The sequence below is a fragment of the Cyprinus carpio genome, chromosome B23 (assembly GCF_018340385.1).
Source record: "Cyprinus carpio isolate SPL01 chromosome B23, ASM1834038v1, whole genome shotgun sequence".
Taxonomy (NCBI): domain Eukaryota; kingdom Metazoa; phylum Chordata; class Actinopteri; order Cypriniformes; family Cyprinidae; genus Cyprinus; species Cyprinus carpio.
The window spans coordinates 7,990,789-8,003,360 of record NC_056619.1 but is presented as its reverse complement, the minus strand read 5'-3'; the positions used below and the strand labels follow the sequence as shown (position 1 = coordinate 8,003,360).

The following is a 12,572-nucleotide window of genomic DNA, read 5'->3' as shown; positions in this document are numbered from 1 at the left end:
ACAGGAATGGATTAGTCATCCCATGAATCACTGTGAATAATATAAGTCAAGGTTGAAGTTGAAAAAAAGCTAATAATTGCATTAATTAAGCACTGCATTAATGTGTGAATCTGGGAATGCAGTGTGCACTGTATTTACATTCTAATGTTATTGCAATAGTAAATGATAGCATTTTATCAGTGTTCTGTCAAAATAAAAACTTAAGAATTTGACGTTAAAAATAAAATCTCAAGGGTTTTAATGTTTGAAAGTGAAAAAAAAAATATTAAATATTTCATTTTACTATTGTGTTAGATGGATCTTATAAAGACTGAACCCTGAACCCTGTTTCCATTAGCAGTCACGTCTTTGTTTTTGTGTCTGGATGTTTCAGCAGTAGGCATTTTTATATGAAATTAAATAGCAGTTTAATTGGTAATCACAGTATATGACAGAATAATTACAATAACATTTTTGGCCAAGTTGTATAGCCATATATGTAAATGCGCAAAAATACATATAAATACATTTCAGATAGTATCGAACCTTAGTATAGAAAAAATTTGTTTACTTGCATGTCATTTGATCATCAGCCGATATCAGAGATCTGTGAACATGCAATGTTACATTACTGAAATATTAACTTTGATAAAAAGGGGAAAAAATTGTTTGGGAAATGTGTAGGGAAAAATAAACACAAGGATGCTAGGATGTCTGTGTAAATGTCTAATGAAGAAAAATTAATAATATAAAACACTGTTAATTTGCATAATTACTGTTTCATTGTGCTATCTAAAGACTGGTTGGAAATCATGAGATTAATCTTTATTATTTAGTAATTTTTTTTTTTTTTTTTTTTTACTTAAAATGAAAATAAACAACAACAAAAAATATATATACATTTTAAAATAAATATATATACACACACACACATATATATATGTATATATATATATATATGTGTGTGTGTGTGTGTGTGTGTGTGTGTGTGTGTGTGTGTGTGTGTGTGTGTGTGTGTGTACACAAATTTAATACATAAATATATTAATTAATAAATAAAATATTGTGCTATTTTAACATAGTTTTATCTTTCTCTTAAGCATTATACATACAGCTCCACCAATCTGGGGAGAGGGATTTTTTTTTTTCTTCAGTGTCTCACTACTGAAGTCTTTGGAATTGTGTGTGTGTGTGTGTGTGTGTGTGTGTGTGTGTGTGTGTGTGTGTGTGTGTGTGTGTGTGTGTGTGTGTGTTTGTGTGTTCCTGTGGATTTATCAACCAGTCAGTGGGTCAGGATGTCATTTTCCTGCGTCTCCAGAGTGATTAGTCACATGACAGTTAAGGCTCAGGTGATTGGCTGAAAGAAATGACCACAGAACCATCGAGTGCCCTCAAGCAGAGACAGCAACACACTGGTCACATGCTTCCAGGGGACCATTTGAGCAGCATCCATTGATATTAATGTGAAAGCTTTACTCCAGAGAAGAAAGTTCTGACAGAGTGACAGGCCTGTTCATCTCTTATAGAGCGGAAGTATAAATCCCTCTGTAAATGCTTTTATGACTGAAAGGGTCTTGATCTCCTACTACCTGCTGCTATATACCCTCCATCTTACAGTAGGAGATTTATCGTGGTTTTGATGTGGGAAATTTGGATCAGTGGAGTGGTTCCTCTGAGACAGGTCCTGGCCTCATTTCAATAAGCCTTAAATTATGCAGGCTCTGTAATGAGTGTGTGCAGAAGAAGCTATTTCAATATGTGTACATGGAGGTGCTAAACACATTATATTTGCCCCAGGGACATTTTTCATGACAGTTTAATCAGACTAGTTGCAAATGAGCAAAGTACTTGTCATGTCTCTAGATACACAAGCGTTTCACCATCACAGGGAGTTTAATAAATCACCCAGCAGGTGTGCATGTGTGTGTGTGCACATTCACAAGTAAATCTGAACATTTAGTATTGTAATTAGAGGTTGATTGAAAGTGGATTTTGCTAATACCAATATTTAAGGTTGGAAAACAGGCCAATAAACCAATTAATAAGCTGAATGAAGTTGAATATGAATGAAAACTTTCCACTTAATGTAACATGGTGCTAAACTTTATTACACATTTAACAAATAATGATTCATCCATGAAAATGTTTTGCAATTATTAAATAAAATACAAAATTTAGATACACTAAAGTGCGAAGGATCAGGGGTGATAAGACCAAGGCAGCATTTATTTGATCAAAAATACAGTAAAACACTAATATTGTGAAATAGCATTACTATTTAAAAATTAATTTATTTATATATATATTTTTCTGTGACAAGCTCAGTTTTCAGCAGCAATTGCTACAATGATATCAATTTTGAAAACAGTTGTGCTGCTTAGTATTTTCGCAGAAACTTTTTTTTTTTTTTTTTTATGATATTATGAATGAAACATTTAGGATTCTTTGTGAATAAGTTCAAAAAAATTTTTAAAATCTTCAATACATTTTTAAAATATTTTTATGCTCACCTTTGATCAATTTAATGCATCCTTGCTTAATAAAAGTATACATTTATTTATTTGTTTAATCATATTGACCCCAGGCATTTGAAAGGTAGTGTATACATTTACACTGAACCAAAAAGTAACACTTAAAATAACAATCTCATAATAAAATAACATAAAAGAAACACAAAATTAATCACAGAACACTCCAAATAACAACCATCAGCAGCAAGCAGCTATCAGTGCCAAAATGATCTGTTAAGCTAATATATATCGGTTGACTCTAATAACATTTATTTTTGTCTTTTTGTGTTTTTCAGGTCTTCGTAAATGAAAGTGTGTTGTGAAGAAGAGGCGCTCTGCCCATTCCTCCTCTCTGCTCCTCACCTCCTGCCTCTCCTCTGTTTAAAACGCTTCCTAATTGCCCTAAATCAGCCCTTTCTGGAGTACTGGACAAAACACAGCTGCTCCATCAGACGCTCTGGCACATTGTTCCAGCTGCCTCATTTAGACGCTCTTGCAAGTGGATGTAAAACATATCTAAACAAAAAGGCCCAGTATTTTGTTGGTGTGGTGTGTGGTCCATGCGTTTGAGTTATTCAAGGGGAGTTCAGATGTTGAGGTTCACCGAGTTCCAGCTCTGTTTGTGTGTGTGGAGGAGGGCCATTGTGTGCTGTTTACCTTCACACAGGATTTGCACAGTAAAACCGAGCAGGGAGCCGAGAGGAGGAAAACGGGTGCGGCCCAAAAATAAAAAATAAAATAGACAAAGCAAGCTGGCCTCCTGCGGCACTCAAAAATAGAAGCAAAGGAAGTGTAAAATATAAATACAAGAAACAATTAGAGCTTTTCTGAGTTGTTTAGTGTCATAGTTTAATGTACATTGCTCATAATTCACTGTAAACTTTTTTTATTATTATTTTAAGACTTGATTTATATGCAGTGAACCCCAAATCACTGTATTTAGACACTCAAATCACACTAAACAATGTATTATAGTCATTAAATTAGATCAAATATACATCTGGCTGATTTGTTTTCAGATGATTATTAATTGATTTGCATCTAATGCAATGAAAATTGTGCATTTTAAGTGTTTTTGGGGTTACTGTGCATGCTGTCAGTATTTTTAATGTTAATAATCCTCATTTATTGCACAATGTGTTTGTATCAGCCTTTAGATTAGATCAAACAGAAACTAGTTTGGCCTTCCTCTGGTAGTCACTGGCAGTACAATTATTATATAACCTCAATTGATATTATAACAGGACTGGCTGATGTTGTGAAACAGAAAACGGTTTTTTCATTTGAATGGTGCTTTTGTGATCAAATATTAGTTTGTGAACAAATCGTCAGCATGTCGTTCTGTGAATATGAGTAGCGGTTGAGTGGCTGTCAATGTCTTTCACTGTAGATGCGGAGCTACTGTAGCTGTTTACTGGAAACATAAACCTCAAAGCACAAATGACTGACCTGACGTGTATCATAGTGTGTATGACATGTTTTGAAGAGAGGGACTGTGTATTTCTTTCCAAACTGAGATGTGAAGGCCAAAGGTCAGTATGTTTTTTCTAACTTTCATAGTCACATAGTTGCTTGTTTTCCCAGATGTTTCATATCATGAGGCTTGTGTACTGTATGGGCAGCATTTTGGGTGATTGTGGCCTGATGGTAAAGGAACTGGACATTGCTATTGCTTATAAGTCCTTATTTTTCCCTTAAAATGCAAAAAGGAGAACTTTTGAAAAATGCTCATGTTGCTCTTTTTCCAATCAAAGAAAGCACCATAAAAGTGGTCACTCTTAACATTAAAAGTTTTTTATTGGCATCTGTTTTTCCATGAAGAGACTTTAACATCCATGGAACCTTTTATGTAATAGATATTGTTCTTTGCGAAGAAAAAAAAAATTCTTTAAAGAACTGTTCACTGCAAGGTTATTTGGCAACCCCCTTTTGACTTCTGTATGTTCAAAGTCATCTGAAGTCCTGCATTAGCTTTGTGCTTTTGTTGCTTGGAAAAGAGCAGCTTGAACATTCTACAAAACATCTTCTTTTGTGTTCCTCAGAAGTACAGTTTTGTATCAACATAAGGGCAAGTTAATGATGAAAATGTTCATTTTTAGATGAACTGCTCCTGTAAATGTTGAAATTAGGGGAAGCCGTATCAATTAGCAATTACCTAAATGGCATAAACTAACGTTTTCAGCTTAATAACATTAGCTTACAGTTATCTTGTTCAGTGTTCTGGTAGATCCTCATATTGGTCATGAATCTATCCTGCCCCCTAGTGTTCAATGTCTTTCTGTACAAGACAACTCGACTCTACGGACCAGGAACATTGCATTTTGTACACACTCTCTGAAAATACTCTTTTGTATTTGTAGAGTTTAGGATCTTCAACATACTCCAGCAATGGTAGTCTGCTGCAGAAGTGTCATAAGGAGAAAAAGACTGATATAGATTTATATCACACCTCTCCCCTCGTCTGTATGTCTCTGTCTCTTTTTACAGGTGTTTTTTGTAAGCACTTTTTGTCTCTCTTTTCTGTGTTTGGTCTCTTCTCCATAGTTCTTCATTGACTGCCTGTCCATCAACACATGTTTGCTGACCAGAGTGTAAATAGATGTTTTGTTAATAAAAGTATGCTTTTCATCTGCTGACTACACGTCTTGTTTGTGTTTGGATTGGTGCTTCTGTCTCTGTCTTTGGTCCACACACACAGACGATTAAACAGACACACACCCTACAAGCCTTCTTCTGCGAGTAAAGTCTGTAGGTGTTAGTCCAATGTGAAAACATTATCATTTTCAAAAAAGAAAATTCTCAACGGGTCAAAACAACTGGAACTCAGCACAAGGGTTAATATGTAACAGAAGCAGAGTTTTGACAAAAATGTGCAATGCAGATTGTTTTATTAATGAAAATAAAAGTGCAATGTTAATACAGTAATAATAAAATATTATTCTACAATATGGTGTCTTATAAACTGCCATCTGAAAATTCATATATATTTTTTTAAGATTTAAAATTAACAAAAAGCTGTTCACTTTGGCATGACACAAAATCAACTTTGGCTTTGTCCAGAACTTACAAGCATGCAAAACATTTTAAAGTACTGCAGGGTCCACAAGTCCACGTAAGAAATCTGGGATTTAAAATCCCATTTAATTCTGGAAATTAACAAATTTATTTATTTATCATTAATATCCTGCTTTATGTAGAGATATGCTTTTTGCACAGATGATCAGATGTTCTTGCAGTTAAATTGTATATATATGTATATTAATTAATATATATATTAATAATTAGACTTTAGATGTGAAATGGACTTTTGGACCCCTGTAGCTTTAATGTATAGCCAAATATCAAGCAATATGTCTTTGTGTCAAAGCACTGATGCTGATTTGGAAGCTATTTATAACATCTGTTGAGTATTTTTTCACTATATATCCTGAGTGCAGTACAATTCTGGCTAATGACACTGCTGTGCAATGCAGTGTATGAACATGTGTTTGCGCTTCATGACATGAATGCTCGCACACTCCCCCGGATGACTGCCCTGCATATGGGGCAGTGGCGCAGACTGGCTGCGCAGTCGGTGCAGACGACCAGGTGGCCACAGGGGATGAAGACCATAGAGACGAGTTTGTCCATGCAGATCTTACAGGTCCTCTCTTCCTGAAGCTGTCGCAGCTGTTCCTCTGGACTCAGGTCTGATCGCACTGGAAAACACACACAAATACACAAGTTAGGACATTTCAGATCAGTCTGGGTCAGTTGAGATGATTGATAGTGTGATCTGTTTCATCCCAGAGGCCACTAGATGGAGAGAAGATTAAGATATACCCAAACACACACACACACACACACATTATAAGTACAACGAGAGCGTGTTAATATGAACCTTTCTCCCTGTCTGAGACCTGCGTTCTTGGTGTACTCTGCCTCTCCACAGTCTCTGAGGGAACAAACCATCCACATGTTAGAGGAATGAATGACACACATTATCAGAAAATTAAAAGACAAGTTCACAAATTTAAAGTATGTCATTATTTACTAATCCATAAGTCATTTCAGATCTTAGGGGGTGCTATCACAAAACACATCTACAAGCGTGAGAACCAAGAGGATGGAAAAGAGTGCAAGTTGTCAAATGTATTTAAAACGTATTTTAATTTGATGTTGTTGATGGCAAATTAAAAACATGTCGTTTGTGCAAGAAAAAGCACTGAGGTGCATAGCAACAAAATTGTCAAATACATTAATCTAGTTCTTATTTATACGGAATAGCAAAAAAAAAGAAAAATTAGTGCAGTGGAATGCAAAAATTGTTGATGCAAATCTTGGGCTGTTTTTATCCTGTGGAACATAAAAAATTGAATGTTGTATTCCATGAAAATAAAGCTCTATAAAATGAAAAACTGCCAAATTTGAATGTGCTTAAACACATAACAAAATAAAGTAATATGCATGCTAGTTAATAGTGAGAACTGGATCCTAAACTAAAATGTTAGCAGAAAAATGAAAGGATTGTTACTTTTGAATGTTCTACGAATGGTCTGAAACAAGTAGTTGTAATATTAGATCCAATTAAAATGTCTCAGAAATGTGTCATGTATATATAATATAATAATGTTATTAAAGACCAGATAACATTAAACAAACCTTCTATTAACATTACTGAAGAGAACATTAGCTGAGTCGCTGTTTGTTGCTATTATATGGTCAAGCGTGAACAGGACATTTTTTTTTTTTTTTTCTTTTTTTGTGGTCCAAAAAAAAAAGAATGGCATGCGAGCGACATCAACAACACCAGAGTGAGTAAACAATAACTGAATTTTAAATATCTAGTCACAGTAGCACCATATTTCATTTTTGACAGGAATGAAAATGAAGCTGTGAGGGATAGAAGTACAGTGCGCTCACTGTTGTTTTTAACAACATACAGATTGTTCAGCTGATGAAACATCTTTCTGAAAAAAAAAAAAAAAAACTTTCTGTAGAGTAAAACTCCAAAAAATTTGAAAGTTGTGAGTTATGAAAATTACGTATTTTAGAGCCTTTATACAGTACATGACAGTGTAAATGCTATCAATCTATCCCTTGTTTTCCTCTGCATTAAATTCAATGGTCAATAGCATCCTTTAGGTTACGTTATTGATACTGATAGAGAGTTTGGAAACACCTGGTCTGGGCTCCCCGGTCTGCCTTTCCTCCTCCTCGGCCTGCAGGACGTCGCTCACCAGGTCAGAGACTGAGGTGTAGTGTGAGCCGGTGAGCAGGTAGCGTGACTGCACCAGAGCCTCCACTATCGAGTGCTGGAAACCCATCTGCAGCACCGCCTGCACCACAGGGGACAACATGGCTGCCGCCACTGAGTTCTGCCCACCCAGCACCTCTGCCAGCGGGACAGCACACAGGAACATGAGTGCATGCGTAAGAGGGACTGTGCACTTCACTTGTGAGGGCCACATTTACAAAAATATTCTTATTTAGAAAGTTATCACTAGTAAAAATGTTCATAAATGGGCCTAACAGGTTTTAATTAAAATCAAAAAATGCTTTAAAGGAATAGTTCACACAAAAATCATTATTTGCTTAAAATTTACTCGGGCTATCCAAAATGTATATGAGTTCGGAAAAGAACAGGTTTGGAGAAAATGTAGCATTACATCACTTGCCCACCAATAGATCCTATGCAGTAGATGGGTGCCGTCAGAATGAAAATCTTTTTCACTGCAAAAAACAATATTATGGACAGAGGACTATTCGGTAGACATCGATGGACTAGAGTCATGTGGATCACTTGTGGAACAATGATATGTTTTTATCAGCTGTTTGGACTCTCATTCTGACGGCACCCATTCACTGCAGAGGATCCATTGGTGAGCAAGTGATGTAATGCTACATTACTCCAAATCTGTTTCCATGAAGAAACAATCTCATCTACATCTTGGATGACCTGAGAGTAAGTACATTTTCAGCAAATGTTCATTTTTGGGTGAACTTTTCCTTTAAGTGCGTAGAAATCTGCTTAATTTAGAAACTACAAAGTCTTTTCTAGGTCCTCACAAGTAGAAGTATAAAAAGAGCTTGTGTGTATGATGTGTTACGCAAAGCAAGATATTGCTGCTGCGGGTAATTTATTCAGTGATTTATGCAAAGAATGTTTGTTTACCAGCAGCACACATTCATTTAAAACTACAACACTGCATCACAAAAGACTTTGTTAGAGTAACACTGATCATCATCATTGTTAGTTTGTTAGGGAAGAGAAGAAGAGACGGTCCTTTGCCTGGGTGAAAAATAAATTTTGAGAGCTGGAATAATACTCATAGCAACTCCTGAGGAACATAAAATGCATGGCAGCACAAAATGCAAACTGATATTTCCTGCTTATTACACAGCTTCTTGCCCCAGAAATAAACATGGACAATGGTTATTATATTCAGAAATATTTGAGTGCTGAATGCTGTGAGTGACAAATCAGAATCAAGTATTCTAGAGAGCCGTGTAATAAGCACACATAAGAGTCTGTTCATCCATATAACACAAGCACTAAATACAAAAATTGAACATTTTACAGGACATGAGAATTATGTAATGTCAGGGGTTTTCAAATAGGGGCCTGTAGACGCCCCCAGGGGCCACAGGGGGGTGCTAATGGGTCCTCGGAAAATTTAACATAAACTAATATTACTAAATGTATTCTGACTGAAGTAAGAATCATATCTGTATATAGTTTTGTGAAAATTACCAATTTACTTTATTATCAGTTTAAATGGCTCTATTTTGATTAAAGCTACTTTTTAGCAATAAGCTGCACAAATACATTTGAAATTAATTGAAAATGTATTTATATGATCTATTTTATGCTTTTTTTACACAGTATAATTGGCTCTATACATCAAAAGATAAAATCAAACTGTCTTTATATTTTGGTGAGGAGCCCCTCATTTATGGAGTCCACAGTTGTATTGAAACATTTGAAAACCCCTGCAACTGTAACACTTTTAAAAAAGTTCTTTTGGATTGACTTGCCTGATGTAATGTTTCCCGCAGTTGATGACGGAGATCCACCCTTTAAAATAAAGAAAAACATTTCAAAACTATAGCAATCTTGCAAATGTAGCTGTTAAATGAACCGTAAACTGATGATTAGGTGCATCATTACTTACCACGCTCTCATTCATGTTGAAGTAAGACTGCTGGACATTGCTCACATATTCCCGTCCTCTGGATTGAAGCAAATATTCACATCTTTGGAAGCACATAGACAATATCATTAATGAGTACACATGCACTAAAAACACCAAAACAACATCAGTTTGGTATGAAACTCTTTCGATTTTAATATACAAAATGTCTCTTTATTATTCACTAATTGCTTTGTATTGTACTTGTTGAAATTCTTTTTTAAGCATTCGTATGTTGTTTTGTGTATTTTTGCATCTTCATATCCCCCTACTGTTTAGTTAGTGGAATTCACTGTCGTACTTACAGTGGAGAGTATGGAAGCCTGATTGCATCATAAAAGAATAAAAAGGGTGATGTAATCTCACAATTCAGACCTCTTACCTTTCAATTCTGAGAAAAAAGAATTGCAAGATATAAAGTCAGAATTGATTGATTGATTGATTGAAATAAGCTTCTATAGGATAGCTGTACACGTGCATTGTTGTTGTAAAGCAATTTGCCCGTTTTGCTGAATTTCGTATGTGCTAATCAAACGGAGGACTACTCTTGGATGTTTTTAAGAGAACTTGGGAAAGAAACAGAAGTCATACGCCTTAGAAATCAGTGTAGCCCTTCCGCAAGACTGATTTTGAAACTTACATTTCAGGCCAAAAAAAAAAAAAAACAGAAACTCACTGAGGAAACCATTTGGCGTGTTCCTGCCAGGGGTCATCTCCCGGCTCCCAGTTCCTCAGACCGCCATCACAGAAGAAACACTTCACATTGTCACCATGACCTAGGAAACGTACAATCAATACCACCTTCTAAAAACACATTACATTTAACAGATACAGTGCAGAATATATATCTAAGCCTGCAAAAATACTTTTTTCTCTAGAATTGTGAGATTCTAAGTTCTATAAGCATGGGTGTCGCTATAGGACATTTTTAGGGGGGCTTTATAGCATATTTTATAAAGCAATCATGTTGCTATTTTCATTTGAAAATTTTAATTTAAATATAAAACATATTACAGTGCATGTGGCAAAGAAGTTAGAGCACATTTGAGCTAACGAATGAGGTTTGTGCTAGAAATGCAAACAGTAACATTTTGGGTTTGTACAGTAAACAGGTGTGTGTGTGTGTGTGTGTGTGTGTGTGTGTGTGTGTGTGTGTGTGTGTGTGTGTGTGTGTGTGAGAGAGAGAGAGAGAGAGAGAGAGAGAGAGAGAGAGAGAGAGAGAGAGAGAGAGAGAGAGAGAGAGAGATCAGGAAGACTTTGGCTTGTTCAGTAGCCTACTAGAATGTTAACCCACCTATGCAATACGAAATACTGCAATAAGTTTAGTAGGCTATACTACCATCCAAACCTATTAATCAAACATTCATTTATTATTATTATTTTATTATTATACCCTCACTGGTCGCTGAGCCCGACTAAAATTAAAATTCTACAATCGCCCCTGGTTCTAAGTCATTTCTAATCTACTTTTATAAAGTTCCGACACAACAATAAACAGCCTAATTTAAATAAGTCCGTTTTAAATTTTTCAAAGAATGTTTTATAGGCCTAAATGAACGTGATTGTTTATGTTTTATTTTGACACTTTAAAAGTTAAGATACTTGTATTGTTCTTTAATGAGAGCAATGGATATGTAATTTTTTGAACGCGTATCCTCATCATAATAATAAGCGGCAGTCGCTGCTCGCGCGCTCTCTCGTTCATTCCGTTCATTCACAGTGCGCGTGACTGCCGGCGCGTGATTGTGGTTGCACAAAACAGAAGCAAGACAGTTTCTCTTCCGCGCTGAGTGGAAAGCACATAAAATCCCATGAAATCATAATTCCGTGTGGAATTTGATTTCAATTACTTCGTTTAGCTCTCAGAGTAACTTTCATCCTTGCTTTAGTGTGGGACGCACCTGTGTAGAAGAAGCCCGCCCGCGCCAGCGCGTCTGGCTGCACCGGTGCTCCCGGGGGCCAGTTCTGGTAAGAGGACAGTCTGCTGTCCTGCGACTCCATCTCTGGGTACACCGCCTGTCCAGACAGCACCTGCTCATCCACGGTCAGCCGCTGCAGCTGACTCAAGAGCTGCCCGTCCACAGAGTCCGGCGAGCCCAGCGGAACATTGCCCACCTCTCTGCCCATCATCAAGCCGCATGCGGGGAAGTGCCTCTCGTGCTCCCCCCGCGGAGTGTCTCCGTGAACCCAGTGCCTCAGGATCCCGTCGCAGCAGAAGCACTGCACCGTGTCACCGTAGCCCAGATAGTGAAAGCCGGCCCGGGCCAGCTCCGCGGGACTCACGGGCGCGTCTGTGGGCCAGTTTTGGAAAGTCTGGAGTCTCTCCTCCTCACTCCGCATCCCGACCCGCGTGCTGCTCTCGCGCTCATGTCCACGATCTCCCCTCATCCTGCTCTCCTTCCATAGTGGACTGTCCAGGTGTGCTTCAGCCCCCCCTCCGCTGGCCATATAGCCTATTATCGGCGGTGACAGAGCACCGCTCACTAAAGCGCGCACATTTCCAGAATAAGCCCTTGTTCAGATGATCTGCGCTGTGGCCAAGCCCTGAATAGCATTCACACAATAGACGCCTTTCATGTTGAGTTTCTCTTTCACACGAACGTACCTATCCCCTGTACATATTTATATTTGATATAGTTATAATTGCCACATAATTATGTATTTTGTCATTTAAAAAAAAATATGCAAATAAATAATAATAATAATAATAATAATAATAATAATGAAAACAATCGACATTTCAGGATGTTTTCAAAGTAGGCCTAAATCTAAAAGTAATCAGTCAAGCACTGTTAACTAAACATTTACGTAACCTACAATAAGTTTTATTATTATTATTATTATTATTATTATTATTATTATTATTATTATTATTTTAAAGAAAGTGAATAAAAACACAAAACGAAATAAA

The 12,572-nt window shown here is 36.7% G+C and overlaps 2 protein-coding genes across 4 annotated transcripts in view; one reads left to right on the top strand and one right to left on the bottom strand.

Moving 5' to 3' along the window:
* Positions 1-5,130, top strand: part of nkain4 (sodium/potassium transporting ATPase interacting 4) — a 54,002-nt gene extending 48,872 nt beyond the window's left edge. For both annotated transcript variants that reach the window (XM_042751251.1, XM_042751252.1), the window contains one exon: positions 2,786-5,130. In XM_042751251.1, coding sequence (XP_042607185.1) covers positions 2,786-2,795 — 10 coding nt within the window. In that variant the 3' untranslated portion in view covers positions 2,796-5,130. The remainder of the gene's footprint in view (positions 1-2,785) is intronic.
* A 228-nt stretch (positions 5,131-5,358) lies between these two features.
* birc7 (baculoviral IAP repeat containing 7) lies at positions 5,359-12,242 on the bottom strand. 2 transcript variants are annotated; one of them, XM_042751249.1, is made up of 7 exons: positions 11,563-12,241; positions 10,338-10,437; positions 9,644-9,725; positions 9,507-9,546; positions 7,651-7,863; positions 6,370-6,423; positions 5,359-6,187 (listed from the first exon to the last, which is right to left on the bottom strand). In XM_042751249.1, the coding sequence occupies exons 1-7, from the start codon at positions 12,107-12,109 to the stop codon at positions 5,985-5,987; spliced, it is 1,239 nt and encodes a 412-aa protein (XP_042607183.1). In that variant the 5' UTR covers positions 12,110-12,241; the 3' UTR covers positions 5,359-5,984. The 2 variants fall into 2 exon arrangements, with proteins under 2 accessions (XP_042607183.1, XP_042607184.1); XM_042751250.1 differs by lacking the exon at positions 6,370-6,423 and having other exon boundaries at positions 11,563-12,242.
* Between the last annotated feature and the right edge of the window lie 330 nt (positions 12,243-12,572).

Coding starts and splice junctions, on each gene's coding strand:
- birc7 (XM_042751249.1), bottom strand. CDS start 12,109: ATGGCCAGCGGAGGGGGGGCTGAAGCACACCTGGACAGTCCACTATGG. Junction 10,438..11,562: donor GGCGGGCTTCTTCTACACAG/GTGCGTCCCACA, acceptor TACGTTTCCTAG/GTCATGGTGACAATGTGAAG. Junction 9,547..9,643: donor TCAACATGAATGAGAGCGTG/GTAAGTAATGAT, acceptor TTTATTTTAAAG/GGTGGATCTCCGTCATCAAC.